Source organism: Protopterus annectens, chromosome 5.part0, assembly GCF_019279795.1.
Source record: "Protopterus annectens isolate FY-2018-M chromosome 5.part0, PAN1.0, whole genome shotgun sequence".
Classification (NCBI taxonomy): domain Eukaryota; kingdom Metazoa; phylum Chordata; order Ceratodontiformes; family Protopteridae; genus Protopterus; species Protopterus annectens.
The window spans coordinates 1,872,633,853-1,872,659,224 of NC_056735.1; the positions used below are offsets into that span (position 1 = coordinate 1,872,633,853).

The 25,372-nt window shown below is 38.8% G+C and overlaps 1 protein-coding gene across 1 annotated transcript in view; it reads right to left on the minus strand.

Annotated features, from left to right (window-relative positions):
• Positions 1-25,372, minus strand: part of VWA8 (von Willebrand factor A domain containing 8) — a 3,458,065-nt gene that overhangs the window by 1,474,297 nt on the left and 1,958,396 nt on the right. The window contains exon 31 of the mRNA XM_044071701.1: positions 5,712-5,776. Coding sequence (XP_043927636.1) covers positions 5,712-5,776 — 65 coding nt within the window. The remainder of the gene's footprint in view (positions 1-5,711; positions 5,777-25,372) is intronic.

Genomic DNA, 25,372 nt, shown 5'->3' on the forward strand with positions numbered 1-25,372 from the left:
TTTTAATAAAGCAGCAACAATCGTCTTTCACATTTCTCCTGCCCTGGGCTGTTTGTTGTTCAGTTGTTGTTGTTCCTATGAAGAAACATGCTAAATTCACCATAATTTTAGTTTTCTTTACAATTTTTTTGTGCCATAAGTATTACAGCCTAACATGTAGCACTTGATAGCTATAGATTTTAAGCGTAATGCCTTCTGAGCTCAAGAGGCTTTATGATAAAAGTATTCTACCATACCATTCCTCAGAAAATGCTAATGTGTCATCATCAGAAAATACTACAAAATAAAAAATAAAACAAAAATGCAACTATTTAACAGAAGCTCATCTCTACAATGCAAATAATTTCAAAACTTGAAAACAAGCTGGATTACCAGATTTAATGTTTCATTCTAAATTTAGAAAAAAAATCCAATTTTTGCAAACATATGGCAAAATATTTTCAAACCATGATATTACAGAAGCACTACCTTCTAGACCCATAGTATCTGCAGCAAAGTTGTTCATCTACTTATCAACTTTGTGATGATGCATTACAAGTCCTCTTTGTGCACTGTGTTTTGTAAACATGTGTAAGAGCACTAACAGCTGCTTACACTTTTGAATAATACTGGCAAACAGCACTCATTGTGTCTTGACCTACCACAGCTGAATAAGAAGTACCAGTGGTAATTACATTCATCTTCAGATGGATTTGAGATGTCACCTTATAGTAGTATTCACTTCAGATTATTTTCAAGATGCTCAAGCAGGCACATGATTATTCTTAGTATTCTTAGCAAGAGCTGTAAAAACAGTAAGAGCTACAGAGATTAAGTATATACAGTGACAAAATCATGCAGCCCCCATGTCCATCTTATTCATGCAAGCTAACCTTAATCCTCCCCTTACCGTACATAGTAACTTATAAAAACCCCTTTTCCTAACAGCATCACAGCACAGACAATTTGGTCTGTAGTGTTTGTAAGAAAAAGGGTTTAATGATCAGAAATGGAAACTGTTTTGTTTCAGTTTTCGATTGCATGGGTTTTCTATTTTTTTTTATTCAAAGTGCTGTCAATGATTGGATGTTTTTCAATGCTTGTGCATTTCAAGTCTTTTGCAAAATCATATGAAAATTTGGTTACTATTTTCATCAAATAACTAGTTTTTTGAATACTGTTAGCCAACAGGGTGCTGGCAGAAATTGGGCTACTGTTGGCTGAAGAAGAAGAGGGGGAAGGCATGCCCGAAGGCAGGAAGAGAGGAGGAAGGTTAGGAGTGTAGTACTGAGGGTAGGAACTTTGAATGCTGGCAGTATGACTGGTATAGGGAGAGAGCTAGCTGATATGATGGAGAGAAGGAAGGTTGATATATTGTGCGTGCAAGAGACCAGATGGAAGGGAAGTAAGGCCAAGTGTATAGGAGACGGGTTCAAATTGTTCTGTCATGGTGTGGATGGCAGAAGAAATGGGGTAGGGGTTATCCTAATGGAACAGTATGCCAAGAGTGTTTTGGAGGTGAAGAGAGTGTCTGATAGAGTGATGTTTATGAAGCTTGAAATTGATGGTGTAATGATGAATGTTGTTAGTGCATATGCTCCACAAGTTGGGTGTGCGATGGATGAGAAAGAAAAATTTTGGAGTGAGTTGGATGAAGTGGTGGTGAGTGTACCCAAGGGTGAGAGACTAGTGATTGGAGCAGACTTCAATGGGCATGTTGGTGAAGTGAACAGAAGGGATGAGGAAGTGATGAGTAGGTATGGTGTTAAGGAGAGGAATGCAGGAGGTCAGATGATTGTGGATTTTGCAAGAAGGATGGACATGGCTGTGGTGAATACGTATTTTAAGATGAGGGAGGAGCACAGGGTGACGTACAAGAGTGGAGGAAGATGTACACAGGTGGATTATATCCTATGTAGGAGGGCCAGTCTGAAGGAGATTGGAGACTGTAAAGTGGTGACTGGGGAAAGTGTAGTTATGCAGCATAGAATGGTGGTCTGCAGGATGATGTTGGTGATCAAGAAGCGGAGGAGGAGTGTGAAAGCAGTGCCAAGGATTAAATGGTGGAAGTTACAAAAGGGTGACTGTGAGGTGGAGTGCAGGGAAGAGTTAAGACAGGCACTGGGAGGCAATGAAGAGTTACTGAATAGCTGGGTAACTACAGCAGAGCTAGTAAGGGAGACTGCTAGGAAGGTGCTTGGTGTGACATCTGGACAGAGGAAGGAGGACAAGGAGACATGGTGGTGGAATGAGGAAGTACAGGAGAGTATACAGAGGAAGAGGCTGGCGAAGAAGTGGGATTGTCAAAGAGATAAAGAAAGTAGACATGAGTATAAGGAGATGAGGTGCATGGCAAAGAGAGAGGAGGCGAAGGCTAAGGATAAGGCATATAGAGAGTTGTATGAGAGATTGGACACTGAAGAGGGAAAAAAGGACCTGTACCGATTGGCTAGACAGAGGGACAGAGCTGGGAAAGATGTGCAGCAGGTAAGGGTGATAAAAAACAGTGAGGGAAATGTACTCACAAGTGAGGAGAGTGTGCTGAGTAGATGGAAAGAGTACTTTGAAGGGCTGATGAATGAAGAGAATGAGAGAGAGAGAAGGTTGGATGATGTGGGGATAGTGAATCAGGAAGTGAAGCAGATTAGCAAGGAGGAAGTAAGGACAGCTATGAAGAGGATGAAGAATGGAAAGGCTGTTGGCCCAGATGACATACCAGTGGAAGCATGGAGGTGCTTAGGAGAAATGGCAGTGGAATTTTTAACCATATTGTTTAATGAAATTTTGGAAAGTCAGAGGATGCCTGAGGAGTGGAGAAAAAGTGTTCTGGTACCTATCTTTAAGAATAAGGGTGATGTGCAGAGCTGCAGTAACTACAGTGGGATAAAATTGATCAGTCACAGCTTGAAGTTATGGGAAAGAGTAGTGGAAGCCAGGTTAAGAATGGAGGTGATGATTAGTGATCAGCAGTATGGTTTCATGCCAGGAAAGAGCACTACAGATGCAATATTTGCTCTGAAAGTGTTGTTGGAGAAATACAGAGAAGGTCAGAAGGAGTTACATTGTGTCTTTGTGGACTTATAGAAAGCATATGACAGGGTGCCTAGAGAGGAGTTGTGGTATTGTATGAGGAAGTCGGGAGTAGCAGAGAAGTATGTAAGAGTGGTAGAGGATATGTACAAGGGTATTGTGACATTGGTGAGGACTGCGGTGGGAGTGACAGATACGTTTAAGGTGGAGGTGGGTTTACATCAAGGATCAGCTCTGAGCCCTTTCTTATTTGCAGTGGTGATGGACAGGTTGACAGATGAGATTAGACAGGAGGCCCCGTGGACTATGATGTTTGCAGATGACATTGTGATATGTAGTGAGAGTAGGGACCAAGTTGAGGAGACCTTGGAGAGGGGGAGATATGCTTTAGAGAGGAGAGGAATGAAGGTCAGCAGGGCTAAAACAGAATATATGTGTGTAAATGAGAGGGAGGGTAGAGGAATGGTGAGGATGCAGGGAGTAGAGTTGGTAAAGGTGGATGAGTTTAAGTACTTGGGATCAACAGTTCAGAGTAATGGTGAGTGTGGAAGAGAGCTGAAGAAGAGAGTACAGGCGGGGTGGAATGGGTGGAGAAGAGTGTCAGGAGTGATTTGTGAAAGACGGGTACCAATAAGAGTGAAAGGGAAGGTCTACAAGAGGGTAGTGAGACCAGCTATGTTATATGGGTTGGAGACGGTAGCATTGTCGAAAAGGCAGGAGTCAGAGCTGGATGTGGCAGAGTTAAAGATGTTAAGATTTGCACTGGGTATGACTAGGATGGACAGGATTAGGAATCAGTATATTACAGGGTCAGCTCGGTTTGGACAGTTTGGAGACAAAGCAAGAGAGGCGAGATTGCGTTGGTTTGGACATGTGCTGAGGAGGGATGCTGGGTATATTTGGAAAAGGATGCTAAGGATGGAGCTGCCAGGTAAGAGGAAAAGAGGAAGGCCTAAGATGAGGTTTATGGATGTGGTGAGAGAGGACATGCAGGCGGTTGGTGTGAAAGAGCATGATGCAGAGGACAGGAAGAAATGGAAACATATGATCCGCTGTGGCAACCCCTAACAGGAACAGCCGAAAGAAGATGATGATGATGAACTAGTTTTTTGAATACAGTTCAGTGAAGGGACAGAGAGACAGAAAGATCACAGTCCTGAAAATACAGAACGTTTAGTGGTTTTGCAGAGTATTGCAGAATACTGGAGTGAATGAATTTGTGTCTTTTCTCTAGTATTGTGCAATCTCGGAGTTACTATAAACTTAGTAGTAGGGGTGTAGAGGGTGCAAGGAGCTTGCTCCATCCCCCCAAAAATATTTCATCTTAGTTGTTTCTGTTTTTGATGACTTAGTACAGTTAGTGAGTTGGATTTGATTAAAAGGTATTCACTGACTTTGAGCTTTGGTAACTTGCCATAAACCCATCTCTATATCGATCTATGTATCTATGGTTACAGTTGACTTGGTCAACACACATAGTTGAGTTACAAAAGTGAGCAGATGTAAGATGTGAGCAAAAGAACATTTGTGTGAATGCTAACTTGGGCGAGTTCCAATTGGTCGACAAAGGTAAGAGGTGGGGAAGTGAATTTGTTTGCAGGTGTGTGTATCTGTGTGCGTGAGAGTTTTTTAGGGTTAGGTAAGGGGATAAATTTAATTTGTGTGCATGTGTGAGTGTTAGGGGTTAGATGTAGTGTGCACAAACTTGTACGTGTGTGTGTCCTAGATGTCTTATGAAGTGGTAGTGTTTTTTGTAAGATAAGCTGCATGTTATGGTTAAGGGCAGAGGTGGCTTAGGGTTAGCATGTATTACTAAGGTGGAACAGGGGAGTTAAGCAAATAGTGCAGCTTATCTTACAAAAAGTCCTTTCCACAACACTATCACTATTAAGGAAAAACTTGAGCTGAAAGTGGTATGGTATGAGTAGTACATCAGAAAAGGAAATCTGCTTCCTTTTTCAACATACTGTGTGTCACTCAAGTGTGTTGTTGCTATAATGAATGGTTGATGTGTTCTGCATTCATATGTTATATATATATATATATATATATATATATATATATATATATATATATATAGGTCTACTTTCATTTGTCAAAAGCTCATTCTTTCGACAAACAAAAGTCTGACCCCATTTATGCGAAAGTGCACTTTCGTGAATACCGGTTCACCGAAATAGTAATATAAAAAAGAAGAAACACTGCAACACTGAAGCATGCTACAGTGAGGATAAGGGAATATACCTCTTTCCCCACTGTAGTGTGATAGTGGGGGTGTGTTTTTTTTTTTTTTACTGGTTTGTTGAACCGGTACTTGCTTACTTTTTCTTTTCGAAAGGATGAGCGTTCTATAAGAAAAAGTAGATCCATATATATATATATATATATATATATATATATATATATATATATATACACACACACACATATATACATACACACACACACACACACACACATATATATATATATATATATATATATATATATATATATATATATATAAATTAGACAGATATAGCTATATAGATATGAATCACCTACTTGTGTGTGTGCGTACTGAACTGGAAAACTTGCCTAGGGGAGTTTGCATAGATTCTAACTTCATGTTTTCAAAGTGGATTGTTGTGAACCATATATGAACCATTTCTAAAACACAGTGAAACATAACAGGAAGTAAAGAATTATATAGCCCATCTTACCCGCCTTCTCTGTAGAAAACAAGCCAGTTTTTGTGTGCAAATTCTCTACACATTTTGTAGCTTTCCTAAAAAAAAAAAAAAAAAAAAAAAGAATGATAATGAGAGAGACTAATCCTTCAAATGTTAAGCAGTGTCATTTTTCTGATGCTGCATAATTTTCTTCTGATGGTTCACACTAGTTAAATTAAAATATATAAAGATGTAGCCAATTTAGCATTATAAGTAAGAGGATACAGTCTGAGAACTATTTAGAACACTCTTACCATTCAGGGAAAGACATTTCTGTAAAACACCTATGAACTGAAGCAGGCTGGACAGCATGAAAAAGAAACCGGTGATTACAGAGGCTTTCTGGAAAACTTCTGCTAAGGTTCCAGAAATATTATCTTTCCTACATCATTGACAGTATTAGCATGTAATAAGAAAGCACAGTTATGTGAGTCCGCATACTATAAGGGTAGACATCTGAGTAGAAAAGTATCATTGATGCAGTATTATTCATTATTAATGGGAAATATCTACGGGTGTCCGCTTAACCTTTTGATCTGACTTCCTAAAGGTATTGGCCATCTTCACTGGGGAGCTGTTCTCTCCTTGTCCAGGATATTAGTTTAAAGGACAATGAACAGCTAAAAGGAAGATCAGCCCATCCTTTTCAGTTCTTTTTTTCCCCTCATATTTATTAAAGTTCCAATATTTTTTTAAAAAGTGACATAGGTACACGTACAATCTTCTTCTTCTTTCAGCTTTTCCCAGTTAGGGGTCGCCACAGCAGATCACCTGTCTGCTCATGATTGGCAGTGGAGTTCTATGGTGTCGAGTTGCCAGCCCGGCACCCAACCTTCCACAGAAGGCACACACACGCATTCATGCCTAGGGACAATTTAGTGTGTTCAATCCACCTACAGCATGTCTTTGGGATGTGGGAGGAAACCGGAGCACCCAGAGGAAACCCACACAACCACAGGGAGGACATGCAGACTCCACACAGAAGGCACCCCAGCCGAGAATCGAACCGGAGAACCTCTTGCTGTGAGATAGGTACACGTACAATAAAAGAAAGAAAACAAACCACACTAACATTCCATCTGTTATTTTCATGCAGTACATTTTAATAATTTAAGATTGCCAATAAGCAAGCCTAGACTAGAGACATGTAATGTCCCTGGAGATATCTTGGTAAAGTTTTAAGTAGTGACTACCTTTGCCTGGTAGGAAAACAAAGTATTTAAGAGATATCAGCCCAGCATTTCTTCCTAACAACAAAGGGAAACAGAGGACCCTTTCTGCCCCTTCCTCCATTCTCAGATAAATGACGATGAAAGGGGTAGCTACTTTCCAGGCAAAACTGGGAAGGAGTTTATACAGCAATACTGAATATTTTTATTCAAACATCTACTGTTATGTCAAGCATACTCACTCAGCTGTATAACTTTCATTATAAGGCTCGTTCCCAAAGTATTACTCGTTAACCATGAGGAAAGTGCTGAAGTACTTAGGTACCCCAGTGAGTGGAGACAAGTGGCCACGGCACATCCTTATACGTAGCAATGGTTGTGAAGCCTGTCCTTATATTCACTGGATGTCCAGTCTGTAAAGTCTGGAATAGGGTGGCTTGGAGAGCAATCTAAGCAGATGCCTTGCAGAACCTCTGAGCAGAAATATTCCTAAGGAAATCTGCTGTTGTAGCTGATATCCTAGTAAACAGATCTTAGTTGTGTGTGCGTGTGTTTTTAATAGTTCTTAGCCAAACACTTGACAGGCAGTATTTGCTTGGATATACACCTATCCCATTTGCCTGGCATAAAATATATGAAGAAGTGTGCCTTAAGTCCTTTATTCTTTCAACACATATGGCTTGTTTTTATTTATTTTTTCATTTATTGGATTGTGTCTGTTTGTTATTGTAATCACTTGTTATTGTTGTCTTTTTAATACTTGTGAATTACTGTCATTATCTGACACCATCTATTTCTATTATTTGATAATCTATGTTTCTTCTTGTATATTGATTTTCACTTGTTTTTTTTTCCATACCCAGGATGAACTTGAAAATGGTCCACGTCTATCATTTTCTACCCTAGTTAACAACATAAATATTATAAAATAAAATAAAACCAATCAATTAAATATATACTACAGCATTACTATATGTATATTTATATACAAATTAATAAATAAATGTCAGCTTTTCTGTGCACATCCAACAAAAGAAGTACCCCCATTCTGGGGGGTGAGGAAAAAAACAGTGGATAATTTTATAGCTCATTTCAGTGCCAATTCCAATAATACTTTAGACATAAAAGAGGAAGTACTTCTAACGCTCACCCTATCTTTAAAAAATATCCTACAGGGATTTTTGTACGTAAGTACTTGCAGCTCAGAGATCATCTTAGTGGATGTAATGGCTATGAGAAAAATTCTTCCAAGATAAGAAGGTCAGTGAGGCACTGGGTTAAAAGGTAGCTAGGGTTAGTTTTTCTAATATAAAAGTTGAAGTCTCACGGAGAAGGCACAAGATTTCTTGAGGGTTTCTGGTCTAAGATCACTTATAAGAACTGCATCACTGAGGAATGGATTGACCAAAGGTCTAAGAAGATGAAGGCTGCGCCATATGAAAGATACAGTGTAACAGAAGCACAAGATCTACATCATGAAACAGTCTGTTAATTTTTTTAAAGGTTGCTTGTTCTGCAGCCTCTGTTAAAATACTCCAACAGCTGCAGCAAAATAAGAACTTTTTTCATTTGAACAAAAGAGTTTTTGTTGCTGGACTTTTTGGCTTTCTCAAGTGATGTGCAGTATGTCTTCAAAAAATAGGTCCCTAAAAGGTATCAGACTAGGGGTACCCATGCTGCTAGCCTGAGGATCTTTAGGTTTGGATACAGCAATGACCCATTTTTTTGGTGTAAGGATACTGCAAATCTCTGAATACTGCAGTAGGACCTACATCTCAAATGAACTGACAGAGCCATGGTTACTTCAACCAGAGAGGGGCATCAAGAATAAGCTCTGCATTCTCTGTTCTTACCTTTTGTAGGACTTTGAAGATGAAGAAAATGGGCTTGAAGGCATACAGAAGTACCCCAGTCCACAGGTCAGACAACATGTTTACTGCCCAAATGCCTCTGCATGGGGATGTAGTATAGAATTTCTTTAACTGGTAGGTTTCCTGTGAGGCAAACAGACCTATATCAAGAGTTCCCAGCTTTGTCTTAAGGTATGAAAACTTGTGTGTACAGCCTCTATGATCAGGACAGGAAAAGGATCTGTTCAGTTTTCCCTTTCATAAGTCTAAATCTGAAGGGATGCAGGTAGCCAGGAGATGAAGGACTAGCTGGGACATCAGGTCCTAGACTATCAGTGTGAGCATACAATGCTGCTTTAAATAGCTGTCGCTTCTTTTCATGTACCATAGAACTGTGAAGTTGCCACTACCTACCTTCAGTGTACTTGTGGTAGAGCAAAATGTTTTTCTCTGTATGTCTTCAGCACCAGAATTAAGGCCATCATATTGTCCAACTAAAGAAAGTCCAGAGTTCTTGTCCACCTGCAGAAAGTCTAAACATTTCTCATGGAAATATCTTACCAGACTTCCCTAATTTCAAAGACTTTAACAACTCTTCCTCTTTTCAGTATCCTAACATCTTCTGAGAGGAGACTTCTGTTTAGGTTACTTGGGATAGCCCTGTTGAGTGAAAGCCGGATGTAAAACCAGTCAACCCACCACACATGAACTAGTGATGGTAAGAAAGTGACTAGGCATCCTGTATATCCAGGAGACAAGGTGGAAGGGCAGTGCAGCAAAACCAGTTTAGCTTTCTATTCCAAGTCCACTACTCGAGCAGCGGACAGAGTAGAAATGATGTAGCAATTGTGGTGATGGAGAGTCTTCTGAAGACAACGAGGGATGCCAGCAGAATTAAACACCAGTGTAAAGATAGGGCAGTATTCATAATTTTGGCCTATACCTTACATCAGAGTTGTGAGGGCAAAGAAGAGAGTATATTCAAGCAGCAGTTGTAGGATTAGATAAAGCAGGACAACATGAGTTGGCATTGATAATGGGAGACCTGAATGCTGACATTAGGGCAGACAGAACAGAATATGAGGGCTGTCTGAGTCCACATGTGTGGTGTAACAGGAATAAATAAGGAAAGGCCATCTACACTTCTGTCTTACAAATGGCTTGATGGTGGCCAACACATTGTTCAGCAAGACAGCCAGTCATAAGATCACATACAAGAGTGTTAGACAAGCAGGTCAGGTAGACTTCCTCTTAGTAAGGAAATGGCACTAGGGTAGAATCAGATTTTGCAAAGTAATACCTAGTGAAAAAGTCAGTCCACAGTATAAACCACTGGTGGCCATAATCAGCTGCACACAGCGGTCAGACACAGTTCTAAGGTCAACAGAAACTAGGCTGAAAACCTGGAAGTACACAGGAGTGAAATCATAGGCAATCAAGGAAATACTCAAGGCTCCAGCAACTCAGGAAGAAGAGAAAATAAATGGAGTTGAAGCAGAATGGAAAGATATCAAAACAGTATGTGTGAAGACTACAGAACAGATATACAGCTGAGCCAGATATGAAAATAAGGTACATAAGGAAAGCTGGTGGTGGAATGTAGAAGTCCAGGATGTTATCAAACGAAAGGAGGAGCAAAGGAAAAAGTGGAAGATAGAAAAGATGTACCAGACTAAGAAGGAATGTTGGTTGGCTAACAAAGAGGCCAAGACAGCAGTAACAATAGCAAAGAGCAAGACATCAGAGGCAATATACCAGCTTGTGGAAAGTGACTCAGCAGACTGCACATTGAAATTGTATTAGGCTGCAAGGCAAAGACAGAAAAGTAAAGAAGGTAGTCATTAGACATCATGTATAAGGGATACCAGCAACAATATACTCAGGGGTCTACAGGACATCAAAGGCCAATGGAAAGAACACTTTCAGCAACTTCTGAATGAAGAAAACCCCACAGAAGCTGTACTGTCCCATACACAGCCTATAATGAAACATGATAAAGATCACACCCTAGAAGTAAGAGCAGCACTATGGAAAACGAATGAAGCATGACAAAGAACACATCCTAAAAGAAGTGAGAACAGAGAGGGTTGGGAGAATGGCCTAATGGTTAAGGTGTTTGCCTTACAAACACAAGGTGCAGGGTTTGAGTCTCACAAGGGATAATTGGCTTGGCTTAAATATAGCTTGCAAGGGCAGTTAGCCTAGTACTAATCTATGAACCTGTAAACTAAGTGTAAAATGAAGTCAGGAAAAGCAGCAGGCTCAAATGAGATCATGCATATGACTAACAGGTTGGGTGAGTTAAGGCTGAATAGCTCCTGAGAGTACTCATAGCAGTATGGAGGGAAAAGCAAACCACAGATGATTTGAGAATAAGCATTCTAGTGCCACTGTACAAAGAAAAGGTGACACAACTATAGACAGTACAAAGGAATCAAACTCCTGTTACACTGCATGGAAATAGGGAGGATGATTGGTAAGTGCATGCACAGAGCAGTAGAAAATAAGATGTCAGATGAGCAGTTCAGATTCAGATCAGGATGCAGGATATGAGATGAGCAGTTCAGATTCAGATCAGGATGCAGCACAATATCACCAAATGTTTGCAGTCCAAAAAGAAAGGAGAAGTTGGAGATGACGAGAAAGTCCAACAGGTCATTCTTAGACTTGGAGAAAGCATATGATTAGGTTCCAAGAAAGTTGATTTGGGCAGTTCTGCAATGCAAGTTCCAGAAACACATGCAAGCCATGTACAAGGGCCCAATGACACAAGTATGAAAAGTGTTCAGACTCAAGGAAGGGTTCCTATTGGGAGTGGGTGTGCCACAGGGTTGAGCTCACTTCTGTTCAAGTTTGTTGATGGACTACATTAGTAAACAGCTCAGTAGGGGCAGACCAGCAAAGCTGCTATATGCAGATGATGTGGCATTACAAGTAGATTCTGAACATGAACTTCAGCAAATGAAGTTAAACCGAGGTCCCATCTGCTTTAGTTGGTGGTAGGAAAGGTGGGTGTAAAAGATCTCATGGCACCTATCAAAAAGAATAGGGGAAGTTCCCTGATTCCATGGTCAATTTTACCCTAGCAGTGTAAATATCACCCCAGTCTTCCCTGAAAACAGTCCACCAGTCTAGTGGGACTAACCCAGTCCACAAAGTGTAAATAAATATGGGAATGGAATGTAACACTGATGGTACATGGGATGAAACTGAGCACAGACAAGAACGTTGCCATGGCAGCGGAAAAAGCTGAAAACTGAGAAAATAGTCATACAGGTTAACAACTTCAAGCATCTGGGAGGGTGGTCAAAGAGAAGGGAAGTCTGGATGAGGAGGTCAAAACTATAACCAGAGGGGCAGCAGCCAAATGAATCAGAGTGTCAAGGGTTGTGTGTGACTGCAGAATACTAAAGAAGCTGAAAAGTAAGGTGTAAAAAACTGTGGTGCAACCAGTACTTCTGTATTGCACAGAAACCAGGGTAGTGAAGGCTGAGAAGTTGAGAAAGCTAAAAGTGATAAAGCTGAAGTGCCTGAGACAGGTGGTTGGATGCATACTCTGGGACAGATGAAGAAAGGATGACATCAGAGCAGAAGCCAAAGTAGCTCCAATTGTTGATAAAAGTCAAAGAGAACACATTATTGTGGTTTATACATATGTGCAGGAAAGCAAAAGTTGATTTTTTGAATATGATTTGGGACAAACAGGTACAAGGCAAGATGAAACAAGGATGTCCAGCAATAAGATGGACTGAATGTGTTTGAGAAAACTTATGACAGTCAATCAGGCAGGCAGGAGAGTAGCACTGAATAAAGAGAGATGGTGACAGTTGAGATGACATCCCAACCCATGTAGAGAAATGGGACGGGGGGGGTTAATGATGATTTGTGTTTTACCTTTAGGGCTGTAAGGGACCCCTACTATTCAAGTCTTTTTGCCTGCAATGTCTCCCTACTCATGCCAATGCAAGAGTCAACTCTAATACTAAGAAATAATATTAGCTGTGGTGTGAAATGAGACAGATTCATATCCCAACAGTTCTCGTGCCCTGCTTTGAGAAGGAACAGTCATTTTGGCATTGACAGTAAGAAACACAGACTGATCAAACAATGAATAAGAGTATTGCAGTGCTTTCAAATCTCCTCCCCTGCTAGTCCCTTGAAAAATTAATCACGCACAAAGAGACAAATTGCTCTGGTCCTGAAATGGGCAAATACTGGAGTAATATATTTGTAAAAATGTAAAAGACCCAGGGAAAAGAACAAATGGCAAGGTATAAAATTGAAAGCATTCCTTCCCTGCCTTAAATTACAGAAACTTGACAGTGGTCCTTGTAGATGGGGGAATATAGCCAGGCATACATTATATCCAAGGTGACCAACACAGCATTTCGTATAAATGTAGAGGGAGAACAGCCAACAAGGTAAGGATCCTGAATTTTATTATCTTTAAAAACTTGTTTTGTCTTGATAGGTCTAGGATAGGCTACTTATTTTTGGAATCAGGAACAGTATGGAATATAAACCCTTTCACTGCTCCTCTAAAGGTACACATTCTATGACTTTGTAAGTTAAATGCTGAGCTAAAACTGTCTGTGTCAACTCTACTCGATTTTCAGGAATGGGAAGGAAAAGGCTTTGAAGTCTGCTTTTTAGAGTATAGAAATAATCTTCTATACACATGTACCCTCAATGAACCAAGCTGCTGTGAAACACGACAGCCTTCTTCCCAGATGTGGGGAGGGGGAGGGAGAAAGGACTAATTGCTTGGGAGTAGAAGTCAGTACTTCCCATTACCATCCTAGGAGGGAGGGGCCTCCTTCTGTTTTGCTGCCTGAAACTGCCTCTACCTTCTTTCCAGGTCTGCTTATTTTCAAAGGTCTTCTTCTGTCTGAATTGATCCACCTTAAGTTGTTTTCTAAAGAAAGACTATTGTTTAGTGAAACACTTTCTACTGTACCTTGGAAATGGTGGGAGAACAAGATATTTCACCGATGACATTGTTTTCTCCTTCTCCTCTAGTTTCTTAAAAATCTCATGGAAAGGGGCCAAAACAGATAAATACTGCATTCAAAATTTGCCCTTTATTCTCATCTAATGGATGTGGATCATACGTCAAGTATGCCTACGGATGACCATCCCCATGGCTGAACTTTTCAGCTAGCATCAAATGCATTACAACTACATTTGATTGTATACTTACTAACCTTAAAAGATTATCTGGGTTACTATACATATCCTGTCTCATAAATCTGCATCCAGGATTTCACTTGTTGTGTCCTCCACTTACTTAAATATATCCTTCTGGTCCTTAATTATGTGTGCTTGGCAAATTATTACACTAATAGTCAGTACAAATTATCTTTCTAAAATGGTACAATATATGTTTTCTTTATCATTAGGTAGGGTGCTGAGCCCTGGAGCCAGTTTATAACCCGTAGAAGCATCCAAAGATCCTAAGTGATCAGCAACCAGTATTTTGTAAAGGTATCTACTAGTGTCTTGTCAGAAGCACTTATCCAGCTTCTCAGAGGACAAAGGGGATCCAAAGCAGCATTAGTGGCTCAACAGGCAGCACACTTGCTTTTGATGATGGAAGCTCAGAAGGCTGTTGATTTTACTTGCACACTCAGTAACAAGATTTATTTTACAGTACTGATACTACAATGCAGCATAATGGGGGATTTTGCAATCCTGAGGTGTCATCCTACACAAAAAAAAATGTTAAACCAAGGCTCATGTGCCTCAGTTAGAGGTACTTAGCTAGATGTAAAAAGGAATGCATGGCAATTATGAAACAGTAAGGAAACTATTAAGTATTAGAAGCTTATGACTTGTAGCTTATTTTAGCTAGTCTATAAGTACTTAAGGCTATATACCATATATATAACAGGTGGAGAAGCTGCCAATGTTAGTTGCAACAAAAGGACATACTGTGGCATTGTGGGTTACTTTCTTCGGGCATTATTGAATGTTTCTGTCTACCATGATGAATACTGTAGTTTGCAAAGTCACACTCAGATTATGTATCTTTGTAAAGGCTGCAAAGCTGGGAAGAACAGTCTGGATGGAAAGATGTTCAGAAGAGTGCTTAATGGGGATCTACTGCCAAGTCTGCTATGGAGGCAGCAAATTCAAAAACCTGCACCTTAAATTCTTCTTAGTTCTTCCTATGTCTACAAAGACAAAAACGTGTCTTTCTTTACAGAGCAGAACACAATTTGGCTTACGATGTTCACCTAGATGTAGAGTTGTCAGGTTGGTGCCAGCGTAGCTGGATGATCGTCACACTGCTCTATGCTGCAGTCTATTTTTTTCATTCTACATGCACACTTTTATCATTTTACATATGAGCTGTGTACAAACTAGAGGTAAAATATCAAGGATTAATTGGGTCTTTGATCATAATCAACTTATTATGTATTTGAGAAATGGATAACAAGAAATTCACTTTAAGAGCAGAGTTTGGGAGGTGAATCTTGGCATCCATGTCAGGAAAATACAATAAAAGGTTATCATTGTGGGATATCGACAATCTTTGTAGTGCTTGGTCCTTTATCTGCTCCATGTACTATCAGTTAAAGAAAATAGTGTAGGAGTACAATGTTTTACTAGCTTTCAAAGTATTCAAAAGCCAGTACAATACCTTTAGCTCTGTCAAACAGATAGCAGTCAGAAACATGCATCCCTCTGAAGAACAAAATGATTTAAAAGGCTGTTAGACACTGCTCTGACAAACATTATGTTTACAAGTGTGGCTGAGTTAAGTTATAATGGCTTTTAAAAGCTGTTTTACTTTCTGCCGCTATTCTTTTCTGACCAACACTGTAATCTCTTCTTCCCTAGAGTGAGATCTGATCTTATTTTGTTTAAGGCTACCTAACAAAAACATATTACACACCTTTCCTATCTCAGAAGGGTGCTTAACAAGTTTGTCTTTTTCCTGATATAAAACCAAAATCTCAGCGCTCCACTCACTACAATTATATAGGCTTAGACGTTTCACTTTTGATGACTTGGCATTCAGCTCGAAGCAGGTGCAACTACTTCATGGATCTTGCTTTTATTAAGGAGAAAAAGCCAATAGGTTGACAAGTGCACTTTGACTCACGCTTTTTGTTCAGTTCATAAAAATACAGTATATCTATTTCTGAATTTATAATACAATATAATATAATATATTTATAATATCTCTAAATATATCAGCAGTGTGACTGCTTGACCTATGCATGGGCTTGGTCTATGATATGCCATTTATTTTATCAATATAGGCCTTTCAAAGGGGCTCAGAAATAGTCCATTAAAAATCACAAAAATGGATAGGTCAAAAAAGAGCCATAAAGATTACCAAGGGGAATATTGAGGATAAGAAAGAAATTATGTATTGTTACTATTATGCGAGAAGCTCAGAATTTCCAGACAGAAGACATACAAAAAGATTAAGAGAGAAATTCAAGGAAAGAAAAATACTTCCACAAGAAAAACTGTCAGAGGCTTCAAATAAAAATTTGTGTTCACTAATACAACAGATTTATGAAAAACATTATATAGACTAAGAAACCTTGGGCCATTTAGAAAAGGAAGTGACCGAGGAAGTGTGAAAATATAAAGAACAAAATCTACGAGTTTTTTGAAAGGTATAAAAAAGAAATATGGACATGGGAAAGAAAGAGAGATCTGATATGGTGCAATATTTATGCAAAAGAGAAAGCCAAATTAATGAATTCAAGAAAGGCAACCCCAAAGATATTCAAAGAGAAATACAGGCAAATGTATCCAGATATGAAAAATATCACAATACAAAAAAATAATACCACAAAGAGGGAACACAGAATAGAAGATTAGTGAAGTAGAAATTTAAAAAGCAGAGGTTGAAAATATGGAATAACTGCAAAGTGAACAGGTTATATCACAGCATGATGGAAAAAAAGTTCCCCAAGTAAGGAAAAATAGGAGGAGCAGGAGACATCTGAAAAAGAAATATGGACATAGGAAAGAGAAAGAGATTTAATAAGGTGCAGTATTTATGCAAAGGAGAAAACAAAACTAATCAATACAAAAAATAGCAACACTAAAGTTATTTGAAGAGAAATAAAGGCAAAGGCATCTGGACATGGAAAATTTAGCAGTACAAAAAATAAGAAAACAAAGAGGAAAAGTAAAAAAGAGGATTAGTAATGGGGAAGTTAAAGAAATAGAAGCTGAGGTTATGGATTATCTGTGATGTGAAGGATTTAGTGTAGAAAATCTAACTCTGATAACATCACAGCAGGATAGAGCAATGGATCCCCAAATTAAGAAGAGACCAGTGGAGCAAGAAATATCTGATCAGTTGCCATATGAAGATACTTTGGAGCCTTCCATAGGAAACTAGTACAAATGTTCAGGTGGAGTTGCAAAGCAAAGGAAGGAACAGCAAACTGTGACAACTCTGACACAGTCAATGTTGTGGAGTGACAGGCCACTGACTTCCCACACGAAAGAGCAATGGATGACACAGGCTGAAACTGAAGAGAATGTGGCACAGGAAGATGCTCTGGAACTTTCTATACTATGCCTGCAAGAAATGGGGAACAAAGAATGTGCCCTCAGTTTAGAAGACAATGATCTAAAATTACTTCCCTGCTTAGTTTAGCAGAAGTCACGTGGGAATAGGAATCAAACTATAAGTAGATAAAAATCAGGCATCAACTGAATGTGCCAAAAAAAAAAAACAAAAGTAAGAATATAAGGTGTAGGATCAGATGAGAAGAAATGTGGAAAATGGATAAATACAGTTGCAAGTATAGAAAACTCTGGGGAAAAAACTCATGTTGGGGATCAAACACAGCAATTGTCAAGGAGAGGTGAATTTAAACCAAAAGATGAAAGGTTAATATTGGTGACCCATGATAGAGGATTACGTACACAGTGGTTGACTGAACATGTGGAAGAAACAGATAAATGTGGGTTTTGTAAAACAGAATTGGAAACAGCCACATATCTTGATGCTGGTTGCAGGGGTGGCTCGTGCTATAGGACTGCAGGACTGCAGCTCCCCCACCTAGAAAGCAAAGCAAAAAGAAAACAAAAAAGTAAAGACAAGAAAACAAAAAAAAAAATTTTAAATCATGAGTCCTGGAACTCCACGCATGCACTGGGGACTCAGACAGAACTCCAAACTGCCTTTGTCAGCAGTCCAGATAGAGGGGAATGCATCTCAGCCCCGCAGATGCCCAGGAGTCTGTGCGGTGATGACCGCACAGAACAGAGGAGCTCCGGACTGCTTCATCTGCAGGCAGGTCCAATCAGGAGAGAGGTGAGGTGGGTTTTGAGCTCTTGCGGGGTGGGATTTGGATTTCAGTGCTCAGGTGACTTGGATTTTACTGCTCCATTGGACTGAGCTCTGTTCCATTTAGTGTGTGTGTGTCGCGGGTGACTTGGATTTCAGTGCTCCATTCAACTGGACATTCTACAGCAGTTGAGGTGTGTGTGTGTGTGTGTGTGTGTGTGTGTGTGTGTGTGTGTGTGTGTGTGTGTGTGTGTGTGTGTGTGTGTCTGTGTGTGTGTGTGTGTGTGTGTGTGTGTGTGTGTGTGTGTGTGTGTGTGTGTGTGTGTGTGTGTGTGTGTGTGTGTGTGTGTGTGTGTGTGTGTGTCCCCTCAAGCTGCAAGTCATTTGTACTATGCTTACATTACCGGATTTCTATTAGTGAAATTCTGCTAGCTGAGGTGGTTATTTTTGATTTCCAGTTTTTCCTATTTTCCAGACTGTATGGGACTAACAGAAGCTGCACTTTTAGAGTACTATAGTAATGTTATTTTTGTTTGGGAAGGCTCTCATCAGTTTTAGGATTACTTTTCATGTCTGTTGTCGGGCTGATCTTCCACAGTTTGTAGAATACATCAACACCATATATACATACGTTGCCATACTTGAGTGAGAATTGATTGACTGAGCTTGATGGAAAAATACAAACATGTTGATATGCATCTAATACAAGGGCTATAAAAGTAGTATTTATAAATAATACGGCACTTAATATAATATGCCATCTTAATTTAATTCCTCCATGTTCTTTTCATGTTGTTGGTCTGTGCGTCATTTTTGAAGTACATCGTACCCCTCCACTTGTTAGATTTGCAAGTCTGAACATTCCGACAATACTTGGAACATCCTACAGATGCTTTTCTTTTACAAATGCCTCTCCCTGTTTAATTTTCTTTAGTAATTTTCTGTTGTATGTCAAGTCTTGGTCCTTGTTGAATACAATGGTAGTATAGTAAAGCTTTAAAAAAAAAAAAAAAAGAAAATGCCTTTGTGTTTTGAATTCCCCTGCTCCACAAGTCTTGAACATATGGGTCTCTGCCCTCCCAACTTCAGCTTTAAATTACGATGGCTCATTGAGGTACATATTCTGATAGAACACTCTAGAAAATGTTTTGTATCACATGACATATGCAGATCACTTTTCCAAACATAATTACATTTAGAGCTATATATTCTATATTTCACAGTCCTTTTCAAACCTGCAGATAATTCTCCACTAGAGTAACTTCTTTAGGATTGCAACATCACTGTTGGCCCATATTTTCTCCACTTTTTGATGACTGTCTTCACTGTGTTCCATGGTATATCCAATGCTGTGGAAATGTTTTTGGACCCTTCTCTTGACTGATACCTTTCAACAATGAGATCCCTTTGATGCTTTGTAAGCTCTCTGCGAACGATGGCTTTTGCTGTAGCAGGCAACTGAGTAAATGTCAGGAACATCCTGCTAGGACAGCTGAACTTTATTTGGGGTTAATCAGAGTCTCTTTAATTGATGGCAGGTGTGTACCCAAGAAGACTGAATGCTATAATTTAAATCAAAAGGTGTTTCAACAAAGTATTAGTTTAAGGGTGTGCACACTTATGCAACTAGCTTATTATACATTTTTTATTTTTTATATGTTTCCCCTAACAGATTTGTTTGTTTTCAATCAAATTGTACAGGTTGCAGGTCACATTGAAGGAAGGAAAAGTGAGAAATGATTTAACAGGGGTGTGTACACTTTTTATATCCAGTGTGTGTGAAATGCCCCAGTTGCTACATGGTGGTGGGTAGAGAATAACGCTTGAACCCTGTACTCTTGGTCCCCAGTGGCAAGAGCCTGAATTCCCTACCCACCACCATTTGAAAAACATTTGCAGATTTTTGCCTCATATTTGTTCTGTTTCTCATAAAATCTATGGTTTCTGTATTTTCATTTCTGAACACAGTCAGTAGTGCAGTGGTAGCATTGTTGCCTGACAGCTACAGGTTTGTCTGGTTTGATTCTTGGCTGGGGTGCTTTCTGTGTGGCGTGTGCATGTCCTCACTGTGTTTGTGTGGGTTTGCTCTGGTGTCCTTCCATCTTACAAAGACATGTGTCTGGAGTGTTTCTTCCTGTGCCTTTGTTGAAAATTGGCTTTTGTTCCAAGTCAGACTTTCCTGGTTAACAAATGTTAAATAAATAAAAATGACAAGCATTTGAATTGCAGACTTTATATTCTTCAGAAAGTACATGGTAACACAAAACCTATAACAGCAATTTTCTAAGTTTATAAGATGGATATTTGAAATTTGTCCCTATTTTTGGGACTGTATTTCCCCATTATTGGCTTCATCCAGGTTTTTTGTGCCAAGGTTGAGAGCTATGGCGAGAACTGAATTCACTGAATATGTTTGGGGGCTGTATTCCCCCCATTATTGGCCTTGTTCAGGTGTTTTGTACTAAGATGTTGACAGCTATGGTGAGAAATGAGTTCACTAAATGTTAACCATTTAAGTTTCAGTCTTTCTCCCTTTCATACAACAGATGATTTGGCATAGTGGTATGTTGCTCTGACTATTTTACACAGGGTCCTGGGTTCAATACTCGGCAGTGAAATGTATGGTGGTAACACAGCATTTTATTCTAGCAACTTTCCAGCATTATATAAGCAATGTTTAAAATGTGTCCCTGTTTTTTTGGTGTTTTTACCCCCCCCCACCTAAATTTTGGCGTTTTCCAGATTTCTTGTGCTACAAGGTTCAGAGATACAGCTGAGTGTCAAGTAGATTTTACACGAAGTTGAGAGCTGCAGGGGAACAAAAATTTAGTGCTGCTTATACTGAGTCTGCTTGCATTGTTAATAGCACAACAGGTACTGTACTTGCCTTTTGATGCAGAAGGCTGTGGGTTCTACTCCCACAGTAGGTAGATGCATTGCTGATACTGTACTGTATTGTAAAGGGGTGGATGCTGCAGTCCTTTTTGGTGAAGATACCTAGTAATATTGAACCTGTTATCAGTTTGCTATCCATTCCCTATTGCAATATTACTAGAAATTGAGTAGACTTTTATGATAGAAATGTTCTAAATTGGGCAGTTTTGTCATTATTGGTGCATGCATTTTGTTTCATTGTTTACTGGAAAAATGCTCAAAACAAATTTAAAATGCCATCTAATAACTGTACTATATTGTACAAGGAACATAATTTAATACAATCAGGAAGGTGTATCAAAGAGCACGTGTATGTTTCCTGTGCAAGGGACCTACGATTTGAAATCAGCCCAAAGTTAATCTTTATCTGCCACTGGCAAAATGTATTTTTTTGAATGTGGGTTTCAATGCTGTTTCAATGAATGTAAGTTTCAAGGGCAGAGAAGTTTTAATGCCAAGTCTATGTTCATTGTGAGACTGCATTGCTTTGTTTAGCATATATCTATTAGGGTTTGTGCTGTAAAATGCAAAATAAAATTTTCAAATGAAATCCAAATCATTGCAGAAGTAAAGCAGTATGCACATTACAGTGTTTATGGTAAATGGGATGAAATAACCAAGGAATGGAACATTGGAATGGCTGTGGGGGGGGGCTCCATTCGACCACAATTTTGTGAGGGGGGAAGGGCAGCAAACTTAGACAGCCCCGGCTGAACGATACCTCTCAATTGTCCAGATTTTTGCAGAATGAATAGATTTTTTTGCTTCTTATTTTTGGTTTGTTCCTCATAAAATGTGTGGTTTTCTGGCAAATCATTTAGGAATGAAGTCACTAAATAATGACAGACATTGAGTTTCAGACGTTATAACCTTCAGAAAAATGCACACTAAAGCAAAACCTGTTATTCTAGATACTGTCTTAAGTTTATACAAGAGCAATTTGTACTGTTTGCATGTTCCCCAATATATTTGGCCTTGTCCAGATTTCCTGCATTAAGAGGTTGAGAGATAAGTGCAAATAAATCGCTTTATAGAATTAGGAATATCCAAACCTCTCAACTGTCCCCAATTTTGGCTCAAAATGTTGCTCTCCTCCTAATAATCCCTCTGCAAAATGGCAATTTTGGAAGAAAACGTGGATGGCTTACAATTATAAACAACTGTAATGATCAGAGTTATAGATTACGTTTATTTCAGAAATGCATATAGATGCTCTTATTTTGTCTGCTGCTCAAGTTAACAGTACTAATATTAAAAAGGTGTCCCTTCTTTCAGAGGTTCCCAGCTGTATTGTGTGGCAATTTTATATTTTTGCATCACATTTGTGGTTTGTTTTTCATAAAATTGTGGTTTTCTGGCAAATTAGTGGGAAATCATTAAAGACTAAAGTTAGAAAATAATGGCAGACATTTGAGTTTCAGATTTCATACCCTTCAGAAAATTTATACTAATGCAAGACCTACTACTATTCTATTATCTTTCTAAGTTTATAAGAGCAATATTTAAACATTTTCTTTATTTTTGGGCCTGTGCCCCACTTCTATGTATGGCTTTGTCCAGATTTCTTGCTCTGAGGTTGAGAGGTATGAATGTCAGAGCATCACTGTCAGCCAGAGACATATCAAATTGTGACATACTTGTTGCACCCCACTCCCCATTGTAGTGGCTCTGGATGTGTCCAAGAAAGGCAAGGATCAGTTATGCAGTGTAAGTGTGCAGAGTATTCTCCCATCCAAGGTAGACCACAAGTACGACCGTGCCTTTTCATCTTTCCTTGATTTTGCAGAATGTCCTGTTTTTTTGTCATATTTTTATACTGTTGATTTATGCTTCTTATTATTCAGAAAATGCATACTGTCGCAGTGCCTTGTTGCTCTGTGTTTAAGTAGCAATGCCTTAAAGACCATCAGGTAAGCTTGTCGGAGATTTTTTTAAGATGCATGTAAGCTTTAATAAGCATATTGTTAAAGAATTAGCAACATCGAAAGGCTTTTTGTTGCTGCCATGCAGAGAATATTTACATAACTAGATAACGTATAAGCCTTGGGTATTGAAATGCATATGATAGTATTTGCAATAAAGGACAGGATTACAGTATTTTCAGAAGCTCATTACATTTGTTGGAGACTTCCAGTCATCTTTGCAGGCTTTACCCGTAAACTAAACAGAATGCTAATCTATCATGTGTGGTCCATAACTTGTGCAGTAATCCTTTAAGCAATTTATCTTGAGCTTGTTTCTTGTTTGCTGTTCATTTTTTACTTTGATCATGTCTTCCCCATGAAAAAAGTAGACAGTTGTTGTCAGGCAGCAGGTCTTTTTTGGATAACAAACATTTTTACAAGTGTGGTTATCACAGAGATTGCTACTTTCAACATGTTACTTGATAATTTTATAAAGCTGAATATAAATTATAATTAGAACTGCAGTGCAAGGAGAAGTGGTTTGAGTCAAGTGCTGCTTGTTTTTTTTATACTTGATTTTGACTGGCATTCCAGTAATGTATTTTTTCATGCCTCACAACCTTTGTGTTTCCATCTAGATATTAAGTAAGTTGTCATGTAGCCAATGCATTGACATATTTTTTCTTCTACGCTTCATTTTGTCTTGATTAGACTCTCGTAATGACAGTTTGGCACACAGGGCAGTGTATTTAATTAAAGTTCTAGTTGTTGTGGTTTTGAGCATATCTATACCTCTTTCTAGTTCGCCACACCCCTTCTCATTGGCCCCACACATTCAGCTGTCTCCTGCAGCCCCCCTTTAATTTGAAGTCACTAGCCGCCACTGGCTGGTTGTGATATACTAATGGCAGAAGACTGTATACTGAAAGGCATAATAATGTGGCAAGACTGTTGCATTGGGGATTGTGCAAACATTATAATACTGAAGTAGCTATAAAACACTAGAGACATAAGCCACAAAGCATTATAGAATATGAAGTTTATATCACATGGGATCATCCATCACCAACAATTCAAAAAAACAGATGCGAGAAAACCAGATAGAGTAATCCATGAAAAGAAGATAAATATAGCATTTATCACTGAAATTGTTACATCCAGTGACGACAGTGTCTTACATACAGAGAGACACAAAGTCATAAAATGCCAGGATTTGCAGGCAGAAACAAGGGCAATGTGGAGGAAAGATACCTAGACAATTCCAAGAGTAGGAGGTGCAATGAGTCTTATAAAAATAATTTAAAATCATACTTAGATATATTACCAATACATGTAATTCTGTAAGAATTGCAGAAGGAGTCCTTACTGGGGACATTTTAGGTACTGCAAAGATTTCTTCTGAACAACATCAAAGATTGAAACAATACTAATTTCATGAAATTGAATCATACTTTGACTTAGGAATGGGGTCCATTCACATCATGGAATTAGAAATCCAAAAGATTTGGAGAAAAAAAAGGGCTCATGCTGAAATGCCTCTGACTCCCTGTGCATTTCATTTATGGGAAATGATGCCTGTATTACTAAAGCAGCTTCAAAGAATGATCTGAGCAACAGGAATTTTGGTATCAATATGGCAACAAATAAAAGAGTGACTTCAATGTTTTAACTTCAGTTGTAGCTCTATGGTCTGCATTACATTCTCCCAATGAAAAAGATAACCAAAAACACATTTCTCAAAAGTAATTGCATGAATATTGCCAAATCTCTGTTCATAGGCAAGAAAAAAGTAATGCGATACAAAAAGGATGAATGTTGCATTAATTCTGAGTTTTTGGAATCAAGTACACGATAAAACAGCCTATTTAATAAAGGGGACTCATCAATCTCTTTCAATAAGTCACCTGATTTAATAACTTCTGCTCTACATAGGAAACAGTCCCACTATGCTCAACCACTATTACCTGCAAAATGGAATCAAGGGCATTAAAATAACTTGTATAAACTGGAGCCATGATTTCAAGAATTAAAAAAAAAGAATATTGGCTTTGGAGGACTGCCTTGATATGACATTTTCCAAATTAAACACATCTGACACTTTCACTTGACATCTGCAAAATATCCTGCTTTCCCCTGGAAGAAATATTTAGAAGGGATGATCTGATTATTAGGGTTGGGGCGATTACCCATCCAACAATTCAGAAGATGCAGTTCAAGAAATCATTACTCAGATAGCTGTTCCTGCCAAGGCTTTATCCACCTATATTTCAAAGATTTACAACTGTGCAAAGACCTCACCAGAGATCATTACTGGCCTTCTTCCACAAACTAATTGACCACAATACCTTTACACATAACCAAGAATCAATTTTCATTTTAAATTCATCCATAATCTTAGCACCTCTAATATCAGGAGGTAATGAGTTCCAAATTTTCAGCTTCTAGATTGAAAGCAATGCCTTGCAATCTTTCTGTATGTCACTCTAATTCCCACGAAGAATGTATTATTTCTTGTGCACTTATAATG